The 22861-nt window shown below is 39.7% G+C and overlaps 1 protein-coding gene across 1 annotated transcript in view; it reads left to right on the top strand.

The window, feature by feature from the left end:
• The window catches only part of LOC140361448 (receptor tyrosine-protein kinase erbB-4-like), a 553408-nt gene that overhangs the window by 248134 nt on the left and 282413 nt on the right, over positions 1-22861 (top strand). Inside the window, exon 2 of the mRNA XM_072447161.1 lies at positions 4432-4583. Coding sequence (XP_072303262.1) covers positions 4432-4583 — 152 coding nt within the window. The remainder of the gene's footprint in view (positions 1-4431; positions 4584-22861) is intronic.

The following is a 22861-nucleotide window of genomic DNA, read 5'->3' as shown; positions in this document are numbered from 1 at the left end:
ACCTTGTGTGTGCGGTGGTCCAGCCGTGGAGAGCTGGAGCAGGTAAAGTTGTTAAAGTGAGAAGAATTGAATTGAAGTTGGAGGCAGTGAGAGAGACGCCATCTTTTATTCAGGCGAGTGGAGCAGACCGACCGGGCCCTTCACTGTAAACGTGCTTTTCTCTCCACACATTCTGTAAACCACTGCCTATTTACAACTTTCATTCTTTCGTTTCCTTTCTCTATTCACACCGAGTCTGTAATATGCTCTTATGCTCTACTACTACTACTACTACTACTATTACTACTACTACTACTACTATTGTTTTAATCACAACTTTTACCAGTACAACAACTACTACAGCGACAATTGTTCCTACTGCAATGATTTATATCACACTACTACAACTATTACTACTACTACTACTACCACAACTACTTCTACTACTACTACTATTGTTAATACTACTCCTACCTACTACTACTACTACTAGTACTACTTACTATTACTACTACTAATACGAGTACTACTTACTGTTACTACTACCATTACTACAACATTACTATTACCACTATTACTATTGCAAACAAAGTAAGAAAAAAAAAACATTAGCTAAATACAGAATCCTCAGGTAACAGCAGAGAGTTAAAATAAATTATCAAATACTTAATCTTACATATTGTTTGATCCCATCGTGTGATGTATCTTTCTTTTTTATCATTAATGGAAGCTGTGGAAAGTTTCGGGTATGTGAGATACTTAAAAAATCAATAACCAATGTTGGTGGAACACTGATATTCAGGAGAACATTTACCCTGTTGGAAACAACCTTCCAGACCAAACGGTAAAATGTGCTAATTACATTTGTAGTACATAAGATACAATTTGCATTTGGTTTTAAATCCATCATGTGAAGTCTGTGTGGAGTCAAGTATGTACAAATGTTAACACATTGTTGATGGTCCTTTTTTTTTTTTTGTTTTCTTCATGTCTGTTACATTTCTTTCTCGATCTCTTTCATCCACAATAACTCTTGCTAGTCTGTTCTTTTGAGTGCACTTGAGCTGATAGTGGCTTTCACTCTCCTTCATCCTCACCTCCCACCTCCGGACCCATAAAAGCGTGTTTCAATAACACAATATTAGTGACGCCAGTTAACTTTCATAAAAAAAATTCAAATCTGAGAAGCACTTGTTTTCCCCTCCTCTTTCAGCTCCTTTCTCCTTTTTAACCTTTTTAAACCACTCTATCTTCTAACTCTTCTGTGGGGTCGGCGGGTCTCATTTGTCTAGCCTCAGTTCTACTTTTGTGTTTCGCTCGTCCAGGAATGTAATGGACGATCTTTGCTCCGTCGACAATCCATAAAGCAATACAGGAGGCGCCGAGGTGGACCAGGCCAAGTTCAACTATGTACGACAATAGTGTCTTTGTAGAACAGAGCAAAGACAGGATGTGGGAAAATATGTGCCTCGCCACCGGAATTGTCGGACCATGTCGGCCTCGGTGAAACTGAGAAAAACAGCATTTTACTTTTTTTTCCCCAAATTTGTGATTTTCGTTTTTTTGCAGAATGTGCTAGTTGAAGATATGGACCAGCCATTCGATGTATCAGATAACAGTATTTGCAGCATTAAAAGCATAAATAAAGCCGTTTAAAATGTGGTGTTTTCGGGCGCTCTCTGGACGTGCAGAGGGGTGTGACCGCATTTCCATATGAACAGCTGCGCTATTGTAGTCAGCCAATGGGCTGAGCCGCCAGCCGCATGGCTACTTGATAAGCAGCAACACAGGGACACGCAACACACGCTGTGTAAAATCAGTTGAAAAATGGATCCTTCTGCTATCGCTTCGGAGCTTAACAGAGGTTGTTACAGCTCCACGCTTTTGGATTATTTCTGCGAAAAGTCCGCTTATGTTAAAGAAACAAAATGCCCTATAAATCACACAAAAATGAAAAACCATCTATTATTTTTTTGTTTTGTCTTCTTATTCAATCTGTACTTTTTTTTTGTAAAATCTCATGAACGTTACTTTAACATTCCGAAAAATGTATATTCCCGAAAACTGGATATTGGAGAAATGGTGATCTTTTAGACAATTTGAATAGATGGTGAAGAAATGTAAAGATTAGATCGTTGTTTGACCATAATGCCGGTGTGAATATTTGTAAAATCATTTTCACAATAGTAACTCTATTAACTAACTAACCCACAATGCAACAATGTTTTTTTTCAATATTAGGTATGAACTGTTTATCAATATTTGTAAATGATTTAGAGTAAAAGTATGTATTTCTAGTGCAGAAAGCATGTAGCACTAGCCAACCCCATGATTTTACTTATGTATTAATGTAATATATTAATTATTATATATTTTTTTAAATTTATAACACAACAAACTAACACAGTGAAAGAAAACAAGACCAGAGAGAGAAAAGATATACATCAAAATCGGTTGCCGTCGCATGGCACACAAATCCCAAAGAAATTTACCCATTTAGTCCAGAGTCTGTTCCACTTTCAAATTTAGTCAAAATTTTACATTGGTTCAGTCCTTGATTGTCAGTGCATTTTGTGTCATCCATTTTTTGTGAGGGCCTTTTTGGTTGCTGCCAGGAGGATGCTCCAGAGATAGTGATTGTGTCCATGGCAGCAGTCCTGAGGCCCAAATACATCGTCCTGAAATCCAGTGGGATAGTGATGTCATAAATTGTCTGTAAGGTTTTATTGATCTCAGTCCGATACTTCCGAGCAACAGGAAAATCCCAAAACACTTGATAGTGGTTTGCCTCCTGGCTGCCACATCATCTCCAACAGTCTGCATTTCCCTGTGAGTAATGGGCAATTTGACATGGATTTGAGCAATTTCAATTTAGACCAAACGTACCTGAGCACAGATACAACTCTCGCCTGCAAACCAGTGCATCGCGTGACAAGCCTTTTTGGCCAAGGCACTCTCTCTCCTGTTAGTGTAGAACTCGTCTGAACACTTGAACTGCTGTGTCTGATTTAAACTCCTTGAAGCGATGACCGGCGTTTACTTAACTTGATAAACATATACATTATACATTTCTATCATGTGTCATATTAAATGCACACCCACAAGTGTCACTGCGATGGCATTAGAGACTATGGCATGTTTATTTCATATCTATGCTAAATATTACATGTGACCTTAGGGGTATGGAGTATATTGAAATAAAAATACATATTTTCAAATGATGCACCAGAAGTATCTATACTTTTGGATGATTAATCAGAATAAAAAGACATCATTAAACAAAATAATGTATATGGCCTAGTTCCACTGCTTGCCCTTATCAAACTTCAGATCGTTTATTTTCCCCAAAAATGTTATAGTGTCATTTTTAGATTAGATTTTTGAGCTATGTTAGTCAGGAATCCTTTATTATTGCATGTAATATCCTATATTCCCTTTTTTACAAAGTGACAATTAATGTGTTATTATTATTATATATTAAAAGTTATTATTATAAGTAGTTAGTTAGTGCTAGTAGTTGTAGTTATACCACATTGTTGTTGGTTTTTTCCCCAGTTGAATAAAGTGACCTTGTAAACTGAAATTGAATACTTTACCCTGATGAGGTCTTTCAGAACCTCCTGCCTGCTCATTTGAACAGCTGCTGCTCCTGTATTTCTTAAACCCTGATAATGAATGTAAAATAGAGAAAGGTCTTCTGCGTTGCATGGCGAGACAATGGACATTCTATTCCAGCTGGATTCATGGCAGAGGAGTGGACAGGAAGAGGTTTAATTTTTATCAGCAGCAGTGGGATGGTGCACAGTTTTATCAAACATTCAAATAGCAGAAGTTGACCTTTTCTCTGACAGAAGAGGCCAGTGCCAAGACTTCCAAGGTTTCACGGAGGAGCAAAAGAAGAGCAAAATGTGTGTGTGTGTGTGTGTGTGTGTGTGTATAAACTAATATAATGTATTTCATAAATACATAGAAAAAAAAAACTTTTAGACATTTAAACATTGCTATTTGTGCAAATATGGATGTTCTTTTTCTTTTCTTTTTTTCTCTAGCAAACAGCCTTGGCAGATGCTCAAGAGGAAATTTCATATAAATGTAGTGTTTTTAGAGGAGACATTTTATTAAAATGCAACTTGGCTCCAACCATTTTGTGCTATTTTAGCTATTTTTACGCAGTTAAATATAAAAACTGTTCATCATAAAACAAAGTTATTCTTACATGTATGCAAGTAAATCACCTTCCTATTCAGCTGTGGGAGGAATTTATGTGTTTAGTTCAAACATCCACCAGTATCACAATGATTGCAATAGTTTATTTTAATGTTATTATTAGGGCCTTAAAACAGCACACATGGGCCCCAAACAAAAACAGAAACGGGCCTCTGACCATTATCGCTAAATATTACATTGCTTAAAAGAGTAGACCATAATACCTTCTTTGTTTCCTGTTTGCAGTGTGTCCCGGCACAGAGAACAAGCTGAGCACGTTATCGGACTTGGAGCAGCAGTACCGCACACTGAAAAAGGTCTACGAGAACTGTGAAGTTGTCATGGGCAACCTGGAGATCACCAGTATCGATCGCAACCGCAACTTGTCCTTCCTCAAGGTACTGCCCCTCTCACATGTCTCCTTCCCCCTCTGCACTTCCACATCCCAGAGCCCAAAGACGCTTTCAAAGCTGTTAGTTCTGTAATGAGAAATCAAAATACTGAAGATGGCAGGACTGAATGTTTTAGCAGCACAGAGGATAGGAGGCTCACACCAAATGGAATGGGAAAGAAGGGGAATAAGGGAAAAGATTATAAAAGACAGAAGGATTTTTGGTTGTGAATTAGAGTCAAACAAAGTGTAGGATAGAATCAGAATCAGAAAGTGTATTGCCATTTGTCAATGAACAGGATTCACGGACATAGGAACTCCTACTGGCGGTTCGGTGCAACACAAACATCAAACACTGAACAAATAATACAAAACAACGGACAATAAATACTACCGGGTATTAAAAATAGGTAAGTAGAGGTAAAAATAGACATGATATGTACATAAAATAAAGTGAACAGTGAGTTCAAAGTGCTTAGGAAGTGTTCACGAGTACAACGGCAGAGGGAAAAAAACTGTTCTTATGCCTAGAGGTTCTTGTCCGGATAGACCGTAGCCTCCTGACAGAGCGGAGTGGTTTAAATAGTCCGTGTGCCGGGTGAGAAGGGTCGGCTGTGATTCGATGTACAGATCTTGCAGAGATGGAAGTTCGCGGCCGATCACCTTCTCAGCAGAGCGCACAATGTGCTGTAGTCTCTGCTTGTCTCTGGCTGTGGCTCCAGCGTACCACACGGTGATGGAGGAGGTGAGGATGGACTCAATGATGGCCGTGTAGAACTGCACCATCATCTCCACTGTCAGCTTGGCTTTCCTCAGCTGCCGCAGGAAGTACATCCTCTGCTGGGCCTTCCCGGTGAGGGAGTTGATGGTGAGCCCCCACCTGAGGTCCCGGGTGATGGTGATACCGAGAAAGCGGAGGGAGTCCACAGTGCAGATGGGGGAGCCCGAGATGGTGAGGGGGGGTTGGGGGGCTGTGACTTACCTGAAGTCCATGATCATCTCCACTGTTTTTTGGGCATTAGGACCAATAATTGTGATTTCGCAGTTCTCTGCATTTTTTGTCTTAACTTTCGGGCGCCTTTCTCAAGTTTAGTTGCTTAATTTGTCACTTGACACACATGCTTATTAGAGAAAGAGGAGAAAACACAAACTTCAATATTAAAATTTTAACTTAGACTTGAGATTTACGAATATGTGATATGTAAGGGAAGACACTGTAATTGAACAGGAAGGAACTTGAATTAGGGAGATATCAATTAGATTTTTAATGTGTAAAAATTGCACACAAAAAATAGACTATAAAGCTGAAAAGGCTAGAGCATATCTCATTTATTACGTATATGATCAAACATAATAATATAGATAAATATATAATATAATATATAATAATATGATAAATAATATAGGATTCTAAAAATATACATTAAAAAAAAAGTTTGGAAAAAAACAAAGGTGCAGGTTCAACAATGTTGTTTCCACGTGAAAGCTAATTTTGAAAGAGAAAACTAACCAAAAAATTAACCAAAATAATAATAATCAAACACTGTATATACGATTCCCAAAAGAAAATTTATAGCAAATTGAATAGACAATGATAATAGTTAATTCAAAAACAAATGAGATGCTTATTAGAGATGCCTTTATACAACAATAGTTAGCATGTATGTTGTATATATGTTTTTGTTTGTTTTTTCTATTTAAATACTTTTCAAATACATTATCCAAATAACTCTTAAAATTGTTTAGTCAGATTTTCATATTTTGAATTCATGTAGATATTTAGTTCATGATATGCATTATAAATGCATTGTGTGTGTGTGTGTGTGTGTGTGTGTACAGCTTCAGGATTAGCTCTTTGAAATGTAAATGTAGTTTGATGTGATGTACAGCATTTGATATTTCAGCACCATGGACAGAGACAGAGCCCAGCCTTTCTTTGCCTTGGGAAGGCTGTTCAAATTCCAGCACCACAGACAGCACCAAAGCTCATTCCTGCTTTGTTTACTGATAGCGCTCTTGATTCAGCACCATGGACAGAGACAACAGGGAAAAATAGCTAAGTTCAAATTCCCATTGTTTTTGTGACTTTTTCTTCTAAGTTGCAGCGCCAGCAAGTGTCTCTTTGAACAATTGCCCTTTTTTTTTTCTTCACAAAACGCCACATTTTTCTTCATCACATCACTGGTTTAGTAGCTATCTTTTGTCCAAGAATTCCCACAATGTGTAATTTAAATGCGTAGCAGACCACACACTAGTCTACTTTGGAGCTTATCTTTTTTCAGCAGTGATAATGTGAGCGGTTTATCTTTCAATGTGAATTGTGCAAAGTTTAAATTAAGTATTTTCGAGAACTTAGCAGAATATTTTTTTGCTCGTGTAGAGGTTAGAGACACTGAATTAAATTACAATAGGAGATAATGAGACAAAAGTAAAAAGTGCTTTCACATCTGAAGAATTTCACTGTAACTATATTAACGCTCATAGCCACCTCTGCCGCCCTACCCAGCCAGACATTACCCCGCCTGCTGGGTAATGAAGTGAGGTGCAGGCTAATTACTGGGCCCCGCTCTCTTAAAATGAACGTCATAAACAGTTCCATTAGCCCCGGCGTCGTTAGAGAGACGATTAGGCATCTGGGGGAGCGTTAAGTGAAAGGCGCGGAGGGGGTCGCAGAGGAAATGCCACAAAGGTTGACTCATGGGTTAGGGTGAGGTGGAATGAAAGAAAAGTCTAATGTTATTTCATAAAGTTGACAGTTGTTTAGTAAAATGTAGTTACTTATGTACACTTGTTTAGACTTCTCTGGACTTACTTCAGGTCAAGTCTGTAAACTTGTTTTTGTTTTTTCGTTGTTGTTTTTAATCATGAATTATGATTTCATTTTTCTGCTACTGCATCACCTTCCTTTTGACTCTTCCAAGAAATCAAAAGAAACAACAGATAAATAGTAAGGCAAATTATTTAAAAAGAAAGAAGGATTAGAAATAGTGAGCATGAGAGCCGCTATCCAGGATGGAACATCAACATCAAGGTTAACACCCCAACAAGTAATGTGCCCAGTGAATGTCTCAGGCAATGGGGAACAGAGGATCAGGTGCTAGAGGAGGGACATCATTGCGGGACAAGCCCCTACATGGAAGGTACCACCGGAACATAACTGTTCATACATATATATATATGTCATGCATAACTGAAAGCCTACCAATGGCGAGAGCGAGCCAAACTGAAGGACAGCACAGAGGCACACATCATGGCCGCACAGGAACAGGCCCTGAGCACCAGAGCAATAGAGGCCCAAGTCCACCCCACCCGACAAGACCCAACGTGTAGGCTGTGCAAAGAGGCCCCAGAGACAATCCACCACATGTTTCAAATGAATAACTAACTTGGCCCCTGAACCACTCTTACATTTTAGAGATTTTACAGATTAAACAGCAGCAGAGTGAAAGAGGCTCCTCAAACCAAAACTGTAAAATCCCACGGTGCAAAATGTCTTCATCAAAATCAACCTTCCTATAAGAGCTGTAAAGTGTGGAACTCACCACCCACTGAAGTCAAGTGCATTTCTGATTTCTGAAAAAAATCACCTTTAGACTTAAGTGTTGGCTGAAAATCAAAACTGTTCCCAGGTGTGAGTAATATGAAAGTATATGAGTGAGGGCAAAAGGATGACCGTATGTGTAAATTTGCACTGATGAATTTGAAATATGTTTTAATGTCTATGCATTTGAATGTGTAGAAAAGCCCAACCAGGGATGGGAGTTGAAAATTAGCACTTGCTATAAACCTCCTCATTGCATCTGCTACAAGCTTTGTTTTGTAACTATGTATGACTGTATTGTCCTTGCCAAATAAATAAATACATACATAAACAAACATAACTGCAAGGTGTAAGATGCTGGAAGGGAAAGCACACATGGAGCGTCATAACCAAGTGGCTGGCATAGTGTATAAACAGACATTGTGGTGGTGGATAAACAGCAGAAGAAAGCCACTGTGGTTATTGTGGCAACACCAAGTCACGGCAACATCAGGCGAAAGGAACACGGGAAACTGGAGGGATATCAAGGGCTCAAAAAAGAGCTGGAGAAGCTGTGGAAGGTGAAGGTGAAAGTACCACTTTCAACCATTTGGCATCTGGTCTTTTTGTGTCTCCTGTTTTTTTTTTTATTATTTCCACATCTTTGGACTGAATTATTTAAGAAAATTCTCATTTGATCTTTATACTTTTTTCAGGTTCATGAGTAAACATATAGTACATATATCACTATGTTACATTTTGTTTATAGTAACCACAATATTAATCTAAAACGGCTTAGTAATAGAAACAGGTCCATTGACCTCCTGATCAAAACTGCAGAACTGTCATAGTGAAAAACTCTGCCTCTTCACAGTGGTTTCACCATACATCTGTGTACTCCTCAGTTGTCCAGGAGTTGTTTCTCTGTAACAAGCAGCAGCTTGTCATTACATGACTTGACATTTTAGAATTCTCCATGCGTCTCTCTGAGTTTGCATTCTTCAAATTATCAGAACTAAGTACATATGTGAGTGGGTTAGGGGGTAGGTGAAAACAGGAATTTTCTGAACCTTTAGCCATAGTGGCAGGACCATAGAGTCCTACAGAGTACTCAAACATACAAGAATCAAACAAAATACAACTCTGCGTATACTAAGGATGAGGAAAGTTAAAGTTGTATATGTCCTGTTTAAAATAGTACATCGATCAATATTAAGTGAAATATAGTTATACTGAAAGTGGTGTTGGAGAGTGTACAAAAGCTTAGCCCTTCCAGTGGACATATAAAGGACAGCATAAAGAATGGCCAAAACAAAAGGGGAACTTTGGGATCAGATGCAGTGCTAAATTTACTCTGCATCTTTGGCTGGCAGGGCTCGTCTGTGCATGTATATGTGAACATGTGTGTGTGTGTGTGTGTGTTTGTGTCTGTGCAAGCGTGTGTATTGGTGTGTGCTTGTGCGTGTATGTGTGTGTTTGTGTGCGTGTGAATGCGTGTGTGTGGGTGTATGTTGGTGTGTGTGGGTGTGCGCTTGTGCATGTATGTGTATCTCTGGGCTCAGTGAGGGCAGGGACTTGGTGATTTTGCCCCGGTGAGGAGCTGACAGGGAGATGGATGAGATGGCGTTTGCAGTTCACGCCGGACAGCCCACAACCCACATTGTCCTACCAGGTGTTTTATTATTTTTATTCAGCAGAATGGGAGGTCGAAAATATTATTTATTTATAAAATATTGATGATTTTGATTAACTTTCCCTTGTTAAATCTTTATAAGGCGTTAACAAGCACTAGTTATTATGTTAGCATTCATCACTTTTTTTGTCTTCTTTCCCACTGGAGACAGAGGTTTAAAATTGGGGATGTAATGGAGTGAGCAGACATGGACATATTTAATCATGAATAAATCTTTGGAAACAGGTCACTGTATCAGAAGAGGATTAGAGATATATTGTAGAGGATCAAATTTAGAGGATATATTTATTGTACGCTAAGGAAAGTCCCACTGGCTATAAAATGCATACTAGCCAAGGATTTTTTTTATATTTGCCGATTATTTTATTATTAAGAAAAAACATAATATAAAAGTTTTGTCTAAAAAGTATTTTTTTATAATTTTGGTATCGGAATGTTTCTTAGTATCGACGTCTAGTTGAAATGGTTGTATTGTGAACAAGTGTGTAGTGCATAGTGTGGATAGTGGGACAGGGCTGGATTACAGTTTATTGTCTCCAAAGAGTTCTCTCTCCATGTGAGTTTCATTCTGGCAACTAATTACATTCCATCAAGCACAAATGTGGAGGATGCACAGCATGTGCTTGCGGATCAGATTCTGAGCGTGGAGTGGACCTGGGTTGTTACTCCTTGTTTCATTACCCTTGAGAATTTCTGGGGAGATCTGTGCCACAAATGACCAAAGTACAAAGAGATTATTAAAGTCCCGACCAGAGAGCAGAGCAGAACACGCTAGATCACCGTTATACAACTCAGTAAAGCCTTTTGTGCTGTGGATCTTGCTGCCCTGGGCTTTTCAGATCTCGCCATAGAAAACTTGATCCCCAGACAGAGGCTGAAGATCTCCAGACCTGTTGTGAGGACTTCTAAAGGGCCGTTCACACCCCAAAGCATCCAGTTTACATTAAAAGTCTATGTGGATGTGTGTCTTGGGTGTCCTGCGGTGCATTTTGAGCATTTTTGCAAAGCCACTTTCTTCACCTGTTCTACCATCGCACAGCTACACGGGGAAACACAACAACTCCTCCACTGCCCATGTGCGCTGTACGCAGAGCGTCTGCCTTAAAATGTACAGGCGTCCAACTCCTGCGTCGGGCGCGAATTGGACGCCGCGGTATTAAGAAGTGGGCCAGTGTGGCAGTGGAGGAGCTTCGCACATGTTTGAACATTATAGACAGGGAGGTATTCAGAGCTGCCACTGACAGTTTGGATGAATACAAGGACACCGTAACATCATATGCATGGACACCTCTGCTAATCTAACATTAACGGTCCCACCAACTTCTCAATTGAGAGACAGGATGTGAACAGGCTATTTCAGAAATCCTGACTCCTGTCTTTACAGACATGTTTAACACCTCCCTGGAGTCCTACCATGTCCCAGCCTACTTCAAGTCGTCCATCATCGCCCCTGTCCCCAAGAAGCCCCAGATCACTGGTCATAATGACTACAGACCTATGGCACTGACGCTGTAGTCATGAAGTCATCCGAGAGGCGGATCTTGTCATAACTCAATTCACCCCCTCTCTGCTAAATACCCTCCAGTTTGCCTAGTTGCCAGTTTACAGAGCCAACAGGTCTGTAGGTGACGCCATGAACCTGGCACTCCACTTCATCGTGCAGCATCTGGCCTCCCCGGGGACCAACGTAAGGATACAGTTTGTGGACTTCTGCATTCAACACCATCCTCCCTGCTCTGCTCCAGGACAAGCTCTCCCAGCTCAATGTGCTTGACTCCACCTGATCACTAACTTCCTGATGGATAGAGGATGGGTGCGAAAGTCTCAGACACAGGACTTCGAAGGGCTGTGTACTTTCTCTGCTGCTCTTCTCCCTGTACACAAAATGCTGCACCTGCAGCCCCAACTCCAAAAACTGATCAAGTTTGCGGACAAACCCACCCTCATTGGGCTCAGCTTGGAAGAGGTGGACCAGGTGGTGTTCTGGTGCGGTGGCAACAACCTGGAGCTCAACGTCCAGAAGACAGTGGAGATTATCGTGGACCTCAGAAAAGTCACAGGCTCCTAGCCCCCCCTCACTCTGACAGAATCACCCATCACCACCGTGGAATCTTTCCGCTTCCTCGGCCTCTCCATCACTGGGACCTCAAGTGGGAGTCCACTATCTGCTCCCTCATTAAGAAGGTCCAGCTGAGGATGTACTTCCTTTGGCAGCTGAGGAAAGCCAAGCTGCCAGCACACATGATGGTGCAGTTTTACACGGCTATCATTGAGTCACTACTCACCTCCTCCATCACCGTATGGTAGGCTGAAGCCTGGAGTCAGGGATGTGAGCAGGTCGGAGCTGACCCTTTTCACCCTGGACTATTTGTACCACACCCCTTAGGCAGAAGGCTATGGTCCAGCCGGACCAGAAACTCCCGCCACAAGAACAGTTTCTTTCCTTCTGCTGTTGGACCTTTGCCCTGCCAATTTGCATCATTCTGATCCTGTTGTTGTACATATCCATCCATCCATTCAACCATCTTCTTCCACTTATCCGGGGCCGGTTGGCAGGGACAACAGCCTAAGCAGGGACTCCCAGACGTCCTTCACCCCAGACACTTCCCTCCAGTGTGTCCTGGGTCTTCCCTTGGGCCTCTATCCGGTTGGGACATGCCTGGAAAACCTCCCCAAGGAGGTGTCCAGGAGGCATCCGGAACAGATGCCAAAGCCACTTTAGCTGCCGCCTCTTGATGTGAAGGAGCAGCAGCTCTACTCCTCGCTCCTTCCGTGTGACTGAGTTCCTCACCCTATCTCCAAGGGAGAGCCCAGATCCTCTCTTGTCCTTTTGGTCATTGCCCAAAGGTCATGAGGTAAGGTTAGGAAATCTCCGTAAATTGAGAGCTTCGCCTTTTGACTCAGCTCCTTCTTCACGACAATACTGCAGACGCTGCACCGATCCACCTGTCACTCTCACGCTCTATCCTTCCCTCACTCGTGAACAAGAGCCTGAAATACTTGAACTCATCCACTTGGGGCAAGGACTCCCTCCCACCTGGAGGGGCCACGCAACCTTTTCCTTGGCCTTGGATTTGGAAGTGCTGATCTTCCTCCCAACTGCTACACACTCAGTTGAATAGCGCCCCAGTGCATGATGCAGGTCCAGGTTTGATAGAAACATCAGGACATTATCATCTGCAAACAGCAGAGATGATCCCCAAACCAGACACTCTCCAACCCCTGACTGCACCTTGAAATTCTGTCTATAAAACAATAAACAGAACCGGTGACATAGGGTAGTCCTGGTGGAGCCCAACAGGCACTGGGAACAGGTCTGACTTACTGCCGGCAATGCAAACACAGCTCCTGCTCCAGTCATACAGGGGCTGGACAGCATAGGCTTGTGGTGATATAATGATATAAGCAAACCCACAACAGCCCGCTGCTTCTCCCTGCGAGCAACGCCAGAAAAGTGGCAAGTCCAGCCCCACTCAAGGAGATGGGTTACAGAGCCCAAACCGTGCGTGGAGGTGAGGCCGACTACATCTAGTCTTGACCTCCTAAACATGCTCAGGCTCCTTCCCTCTCTGCGAGGTGACGTTCCAAGTGCCCAGGACCAGGTTCTGTGTCAGGAGATCCGCCGTCGATTGCTGCCCAGATCTCTCTGCCCCAGATCTCTCTGCCCCAGCCCCTTATGTATCCTCCCGCAGGTGGTGGGTCCACGAGAGGCTGGTTATTCATTCATTCATTCAGTGACTTTGGGCCTTAGGCGGGGTACACCCTGGACAGTGGCCAACTCGTCACAGGGCCAACACATAGACATAGACATTACAGACAACCATTCACTCTCACATTCATTCACTAGGGCCAATTTAGAGTTGCCAATTTTGCCTGACACATGCATGTGTTTGGACGGTGGGAGGAAGCGGGAGAACCCGGAGAGAACCCACAGTAACACGGGGAGAACACGCAGACTCCACCCAGAGAGATCATGTGATGTTGGTCCGGGAATCGAACGTGATCTCCTTTCTTGGAAGGCAAGAGCGCTAACCGCCTTTGCCACCGTGCACCCAATTATATTAGGCTGGTTATATTATATTTAAATCACTCTTATTCTACACAATTTATTTTGCATGCCATTATTTTATTTTAACATATTTTAGCATAGTCTTTATGTTTTTACTAGTATTATTATTATTATGATACACTGCTTTATGTTGCACCTTGATGCTGAAGCAAGTTCCTAGTTTGTTCCTTGGCAATGGAAATACAAAGCATTCTGATTCTGCCATGTTAAAATAGCTTTAAAAACATGCATTCTTACTGTGTATGGCAACCTGACACTTGTCTCATGCCATACAGTTGAATATTCCATGTTTCAATATTGCTTTGCCTGGAAGGTATGGCATTAAACTTTCTGCATGGAGACAAGTAGGTGATGCCAGTTACAAGTCAGACTTGTGGAGAGTCAACCGTGCAATAAAAACACTTGTAATTGAATAAATACAAACGAAAAGAATGTATTGGAGATGTGCACCAAGCCAGTTCAAATAACCTTATTCTTAGAAAGAGCGTTGTACATTTGCAGCCATTTTATTGTACCACAAATAATGCCAACACTGAAAAGTTTTACACGTCCCAATCTGACCCTCTTCTCTAATATAATATGACTCTATAGCCTCTCTACAGAGAACACATGTTCCATTCATTCTGATACAATTGTGTGGAGAAGCCTGCTTTCATTCTTCTGACTCTCTCAAACACAGGTGTGTTCAAACCTAGCCGTGCTGGGAGGAACTTGAGGAAACTTGCAATGTTCAATATGTGAAAGAAAAGATTAATTTCAAGATCTACTATACAGTCTGAATCCGTGTGTGGGTCCCTCTTTGGTAGAAATACGAACCGTTTTCTTTAATAATTTATGTTTAAATAGAATTGTTGAATCTAAATTCATAAATTGACTATTTAGTTTTGTTTATCTTTATATTTTAGCGGCAGTAACTCAGTGGCCGAGTGCTCGTCTTCTGATTTAAAGCTCCTCGGTTTATAATGTAATCCATACAATGACGAATTATCATTGTGCTAAATATGGTGCAAGCATAGTTAGCATTTTAAGCAAAAGGATGTGCTCCACAGTCCCTAATACTTCATTCACTACATAGTCCTGCACTAGGCAAGGCAAGGCAAGTTTATTTGTAGAGCACATTTCATACACAAGGCAACTATAGCACAATATCATACTGTATAGTGCACTCATTAATAAATATTGGTCACATATGCCTGAGACACCTTTTTATGGACTATTAAACACCATACAAGTTTTATTTAACATCGAGCTCACATTAAACAACAAAGGGACTGGATTATTAATCTTTTTACATCTCAAGCTAAGGTAAGTAGCTAATATTTGCAGCCTATTGGTTTATTTAGGAATAGTTTATTCATATTCTAGGGTCAACAGTGCGTTAAAACAGCATTTCTGCTTCTATTCAGTTGTGTTGTGTCTAGGTAAAAACCTGTCACTGTTGTTTTTCCGACTCTTGCAATGCATTGTGGTCTATTTTGACCAGTCGAGTGACCAGAGCTGCACACTACTTTTCAAGATGCATTGTGGGAAATTTTGAGTGCACTCCTTTTTCTCTTGGTGGACATTTGGATAGCACTTGAAATGTTATGAGCCCTAAATAGTGCCCTTTGTATAATACCAGTTCAGTTGGACCCTCCGTTTAATTAAAAAGTGATTCAAGTAAATATACGTACATTTATCTGTGTAGTACCCACCGCTGGTTCATTTTGTTTGTCTATTTTTTCTTCTTTTCTTTCCTCGGTTTGCTTCCATGCCTTCCGGCCTCACACCCTTCCTCCTCTGTCGTGTTGCCTGTCACCGTCTCTGGCAGCCTCTCATTTTGTAACAATCCCTTTTTCTAATTAGCCAGTGCTGATAACTTCAGTGTGTCGCGGATTAGCCTGTTGAAGCCATTTTGAATACGCACTTCTACTCCGATATGATATTTACATAGAAACGGAGGACAAGGCCACAGTGGAGGTCAAGTACCTCCTTCAATCCTCCATAGACATTTAAAACCATTGTTGTTTGGCACAATAGCTGTCACTAACCTTCTCCAAGCTAATAATCCTGCTTTGAGAGGCATTTTGTGATACTTTTTTTTAATAAACTTTGAAACCCTTTTTTTTTTTTTTTAATGAACAGAATTAGCTTGATTATTACCGCTAGAGTTGATAAAAGACTGGGGTATGTCGTCTGCTCTGGAAGGCTATTAGCAGTTAGTGGGCGCACTCCAGCTTGGCCATAATTACAGCAGTTAGCGCTAGGAAAATTAGCACCCCGCTACATCATAGTGCCACGAGACCTGAGCAGTTTATAGCTGCTGAATGAAGGAAGGAATGACACACATGGCACTGTTCTGTTTGCCTCGTAAGTAAAACTTTAGCCCTGTACACCCTCTTAATCCATTTGTTGCAAGTATAGAAGAGTCTAATATATAGTGTAATTAAGTATATACAATGGACATTATGTATTTAAAAGCACACATTTTACACAACATGGGGTCAATTTAAAAGATACACACTCTGCATTTCTGGTAGTTATTGTCCTTTAAACATGCTTTTGAGTACTTTCAGGTTTAAGAACTTAAAACATTCAGTTTATATAAAGCACACTTTACTTCATATCAGTTAGGTGTTTCCCATGTCAAGAACTGGGTTAGAGCTTCCCATCTACTGAATACAGAAGGAATTACAGTGGGAGATAAACAAACCTATCTCTCTCCCAACAAACCAATGCAGGCATGCAGTCGTAATCATTTTTGATTTGAGGCAGAAATGCTAAGAACAAATTTGGTGTTGACTCATGGACTTAAAAACAGCATAGAAGATCTCAGAGCTCAAAATGACGTCACAATAATAAAACAACATTTTAAGTGTTTTCTGAGGCTCAGAGGGAGAGTATTTCCCAAACATGATTCATCAAACACGCTAAATACAACATCAAGACTGTTTTTTGATGAGGGAACATAAAAATAAAATGTTTCCTTTAAAGTACACTTTTCTCTGAGTATTCCCCATTTTAGCCTGTTAGCTTCTACTCCGCCACGCTGATCAAAGAGGACACATGGCAGAACTAGGGTCCCGGAGGTTGGACGCACAGCCCAGCTATGGGTGAGGGAGGGGAGGAAGTGGAGGGGGAAGAGGAGGAAGAGGAGGAAGAGGAGGATGGGGGGAGGAAGAGGAGGGGGGCGATTTGCCATAAATTGAAAGGTACCACTTGTCACCATTTGTCAAGACAGTCCCTCTGCGCATCTTTTGCTTATCAAATTGTAAAATATTATCCATGACACAGGCGTAACATGGCCCTAATTAAAGCACTTAATCAATTTGGAGCGGCCCGGCACAGAGTGGCACTGCTGGGAATGTCCACATTATCAAAAATTATGGCGCTTGCATGTGGAGCGAACGAGGCTGAGTGAGCAAATACCTGTTCTAGTGTTTTAAAAGTCTGTATCTGTCTGTATCACAGTATATTTAAGATAAGGGGAATCACTTTCAATATCAGATTGCAACAAGACAATTTTGAAAAGAAATAGAAACAGTCCAAAACAGACTGATCTTATAAAATCTGTGAGCTCAGTCTTTTAATTTTGCTTTTTAAACAGTGTAATCTGTGCATTCTAACTGTAGTTTCTGTAATTTACATTTACATTTTTGCATTTACACTTCCACACAAAACTGTGTCTCTCTTACAACATCATGAGGTATGAAATGTCCATTAAAAAGTGTGATTCTCACTGCGCTCTTTAAACGCTCCTCTGTCTTAACATGATGTGTAGATTTTAATCTAACGTGGCAGATGTCTTCCAAGTTTTAGCGGTCGTGTGACACAAATTAGAACGTATAGCTGCTCTTTGAGATCTAAGTGTGATAGATGACTCTGACAATTACATTACCACGCATGCTTTATTCATGTACGTAGAGCTACATTTATCTTCTTCCTGTATTATACCTTGATACATTTGAATATAAACAACAATGTTATGTTGAGCGATGTTGGTAACTTTAAACATAAACCTGTGCAATTTCCTATTTGAACATAAGGATAATGGTGTCCAGCCACTAACTACAAGGTATGTGGCGCAATTTCAGCTGTTTTATTTAATTGAATTATTAACTTCAATGACTCATTATAGACACTAAGTAACATTTTTCACTCTGCTATTTATTCATCAAAAAGGTCATGTTTTTTTTAATCATTTAGAGAACTTTTTACCAGGATTATCCTGCTTTCGAGTTATTATGTCAGTGGCATAAAATCTTTTCAAGATGTCTGTAATAATATATTGTTGGCCTCAAAAAACACAATCCTAAATCATTTTCTTGATTTAGGCAACAAAAAAAAATATGAATTGTCTCGTAACACAGGTTCAGTAACCTGTTAGACAGTGTCAACAAAAGATACACAGTATGAGTTATAAATCAGTCAGGTCCAGTTGTCCTCAGAGATCAGCTATTCAGCTATTAATAAAGTTAATAAATTAACTTAAATGAGTTGAGGACTTTCTTTACTTTTATTACTGGTTTTGAGTCGTGATGATAGTGTTTCCAACTTGACAACCCAAAAAAAAACTAGTTATATCCCAAACTCAAAAGTCAGTTTTATAAATAGGGCGGGATGAATAAACACATATATATATATATATATATATATATATATATATATATATATATATATATATATATATATATATATATATATATTTTAGTTTGGGATATAACTAGTTTACATGCTCAGTGATTATATATGGTATATTATAGTCAGCAACAACTCTTCACTAGTGAGACTAAAAATTAAATGTTAGTAATTTATAAATAAATAAATAGTTTTATTTCACTATCTGAGCTGTACAGAAATGCATGTATTTATTTGTTTTTCTTAAAGATTTTTTTGTGTGTAGGCTTAATTAGACAGGAAAGGACAGTGCGAAACGGGGATGAGAGAGAAGGGAGGACATGCAGTAAACTGTCGGGGTCAGGAGCACGAGCTTTACAGAAGTTTTGTCTTTGATGAGAAACAATACAACTCAAGTCTAAAACTGCCTGCGTCATGTTTTATCTTACACAATTTGTCTGTATGTATATAGACATATGTATATACTTTTTCCAACTGAAACAGGACAATACCATTACAAAAACCTTGAAAAGTAACAGTTATGCATTGAGGCAAACCATTTTGGACTTTTTCTCGCTCATTGTGGAATTTTGATTCACAAACAAACTCCTTGGACTTCTATGGCCACTCAATCATCTCCAGCTTCTATAGGTGAGGTTCTTCTGGCTCACAGACGTCCCCACAGGCTCCCCTCTACTGGCTGCAGACGGACAGAGCAAGGTTAGCTTCAGTTCACACCTTAACAATTTTCAAGTTTCAACTCTCGATTTGAAACTTTTGCTTGTGTCGAAATGTCTTGGAACCAAATTGGAACCATTTTTGACACTGAAAAAGTTGTCCATGAACTGTCTAACCATCCCAGTATTGCTAGGCCAATGTTTTACTCAGCAAACCCCAAATAAATATTACAACTGCTCTTGTCCTAGTCTTGTCTCATCCGATTCAGCATCATTGGAATAAAATCCTTTGAACTTGTTCTGTTAAAAAATAAATGCATTACCAGAACAGATTTCTTAACTTTACAAGACTGTAGTTTTGGGCTTGTCTAAAGATCACATGGGTCTTTAAAGGCAACACATCGTAGCCGCTGCATTTATTATGAATGTGTTTAGAATTTTAATAACTTTACATAGCACAGTTAATAATGTCAGAAATTGATAGAATTGGGTGATTTTTGTTCTCATCGACTCGAAGGGTGCAACATTGATTAAAGTGCCGTATTTGAATGGAAACGTTATTTTGAGAGGAGGAGACGCACTAATGCAAAACATTACGGCATTGTTTCGAACAGTGGAACACTTGTTGACTGGGGCTCATCCAGCGCTTCAACTTAAGATAGCGTGCTAGCCAAATAGCGGCATCAATTCGGGGAAAAAGTGTAGAATGAAACACCTAAAGAATGTCCACCTGAATATGCAGGTGAGCGATAAGCCATGGGACGAGCATGTAAGCGGCAGGGATTCTAAGCCAAAATGGGAAAGTACTATTAAGGACTACAAGACGAGCACCATAAAACTGCCTAAGAAAAAAGGACAGACAAATTCTTATTTTTTCTTCACAAGGTTGCTCTGGAGGTAAACATGTGTGTTTTTATTACGGAAAGAGTGTGTAGGTCATTGTGGCTCTCCTCAAAACCGCTGTTTTAGTTAGTGAATTCGTCTAAAATGTAATGCACATTTTCTATAATGATGGTAACTGATTTTCAAACCATAATGGTTTGTATAAATCTACTGTTCTTCTTCCCAGCTCTCACAAACCCTTTGGCACATTGCAAATTGAATCAGTTTATTAGTTCTTTTAAGTCTCTTAAAAGTTCTCTCAAAATATGTGAATCCATCTGTTTCGTTATTGCCCCTCTTGTTTTGAAAACCTGATCGTGTATACCAATGCTGTTTAAAATAATCTATAATATTGTTGTTGTTTTTTTGTGTGTAGTGTGTATGAGCTCTGGAGAGGGACTGTGTGATTTTCTAGAAAAGATTGAATGTTGTGGTGTATCTGAAGATGATTTTATGTTGCAGAGAGTAGTGGATATGGATGATGTTACAGAACTTTTATGATCGGCTGGTCATTGTGGAACCAGTTTTCTTTGAATATTTGATGTATAAAATTCAACCTCAGCCTGCCTTGGGACAACAAATGGAAATTGTGGTAAACCCTGCATACTACTTCTCTCCTGTTAATGTTCATGTATTGTGCACTCTCTCATTCAATAAATTACGTAAACTATTCACGTACATGAATGAAGTTGTCTACAAGCACAGCTTTAGAAACGCTTTATTAGACTGTAAATTGGAGCAGGGCAAATCACAAAAGTGCAACCAACCAGTTCTCATTCCAAAAGTCATTCAGTGACTTTCATTGCTCTTACAAGTTTGCAAGAGATAAAATGTTTCACGATTAGATGAAAATCATGTGTAGCGATATCATTTTTGTCATGTTCTGCTTTTACACTGCAGTTTATGGAAACAAATTTAAACATTATAGAGACCAGAGGTATATAAACGTTTTTCATCGTGGGCCACGGATTAAAACATACAGAGAGCCTGAGAGAGACTGTTGCTCAGCACTGAAGCTCATTCAAATATATGCATTTAGCAGAGGTTTGAAAAGACTGCAAGACATGATGATCCTCAAATGTTCGACCGTCTCATTATTTCTTTGGGATTGGCTCCACTCATTGACTTCCTGGCTTAAAATCCTTTCAGATGACAACAATCATGTCTTTGGAGTTGAATGATGTCACCACAAAACAAAACAAAAAAAATCACTTTTGTTTGTTTGTGCTAACAGAGAAGATCTTGAACTTTGTGGCAGTTTTTCTTTCATGTACATAGACCTAGTAATTACAGCAGTGATGGAAACTTTTATACAAAACTGCTATGGTTTTACAAAAATACATTTTTAAAAAAGTTTTGAAAGTAGGGAAATTTGATACACGTGGTGGCTAAAAGCTAAAATATTCTCATGTTGGCCCCAGCACTTTCTCCTTTCACATCAGTGTGACTCAAACGACAAAATTACGACACTGTATTTTCCGGACTATAAATCGCACTGGAGTATTAGTCAAAAAATGAGAAAAAAATAGAGAAGAAAAAAACATATATAAGTTGCACTGGAGTATGAAATGCGGTTGCAAGTGTGAAAATAACAAATAATATCACATATAAGTTGCTCCAGAGTATAAGTATAAGTATTTAAGTATAAATATAAGTATAAGTTGCACCCCAGCCAAAACTATGAAAAAAGGTGCGACTTATAGTCCGGAAAATACGGTACTTAGTATTAACTCTGACGCTGAGTTCTTTTCAAAGAGAAGTTATTCACCTGATCTGACATGCTCTAAATTAATACTACTTAATACTAAATGAAACTAAACATGGATGGTAGTGGCAGCAGATTGTGCTGTGGTGACATTTTAGCTGGTGTTAGCATGTGTGTGCGCTGCAGCTGCTGAGAGTTTCCTTGCGCAATTTCACCAGTGAATATTAAGGATCAAAAGAGTGCATCAGAATTGTGTGTGTTTTTCACTCCGGATGACACAGTGAAGAAAACAATGACACTGGTAGACAAAATCAAGTGTACAAAGTCTGATTCGACACAAAGGTTTACAGTAGATTTGCTGGTAGAGCGGTCTGAGTGACGATGGTTTTATAATAGTGCTTCTGATGCATTGGATTTTTACAGCGCCTTTCAAGGCATCCAAAGTAGCTTTACATTGATTGTTCATTCATTCAAGTCACCACTGCCAGACTCCATGTCCAGCCAAGCATTATGAGTTTGAGGCAAGCTGCGATAATTTGCTGAATGTCCTTATCTCTCATCCCCCATTTCACACTACACTGTCCTGTCCAATAAACCTACAGGCCAAAAAAATTTGATGGACTGAACGTGCAACTATTTTAATCTGAAGAGTTCTAAAAGCAGAGCCCATAAATCAAATGTTTGGCTGAATTTGAAAGAAAAGCACATATTTCCAGCCAATGTGCCACACTTCCTTCTTTTTTCCAAAAATAAATTGCCTATATTTCTGCATAAATTTCCGCCCAAAGCACAATACTACCCGTTGATTGGTCTAATTAGTCTGTGTGGATTTGTGTGAATTTGTTATAATTAGTTTTGCTACTGAAGGTAACTGCTTCAGGGCTGATCAAATGCATTTATGAGACCACTGTATTATTACTGATATTTTCTATACGTTCAGACTAAACATTCATGGGCCATTGCTACTTTGGCTTTTTTAACACTTACTAATGATACATTTATAAGAAAAACATATAGACATTACAGAGCAAGATAAGAAGTAAATCAAATTATGATAATTGTCATGATTTTTACATGTATTCTTATTATCTTGCTAAGATAGTGCTTATTGTTTGGTCACATGTTCACATTCAATGCTGGTCA

The sequence above is a fragment of the Eucyclogobius newberryi genome, unplaced genomic scaffold (genome assembly GCF_026437365.1).
Source record: "Eucyclogobius newberryi isolate DKJ021-1_F unplaced genomic scaffold, fEucNew1.0.hap1 SCAF_1, whole genome shotgun sequence".
Taxonomy (NCBI): domain Eukaryota; kingdom Metazoa; phylum Chordata; class Actinopteri; order Gobiiformes; family Gobiidae; genus Eucyclogobius; species Eucyclogobius newberryi.
The sequence above is the reverse complement of the archived record's forward strand: the minus strand, read 5'-3'. Positions and strand labels throughout refer to the sequence as shown.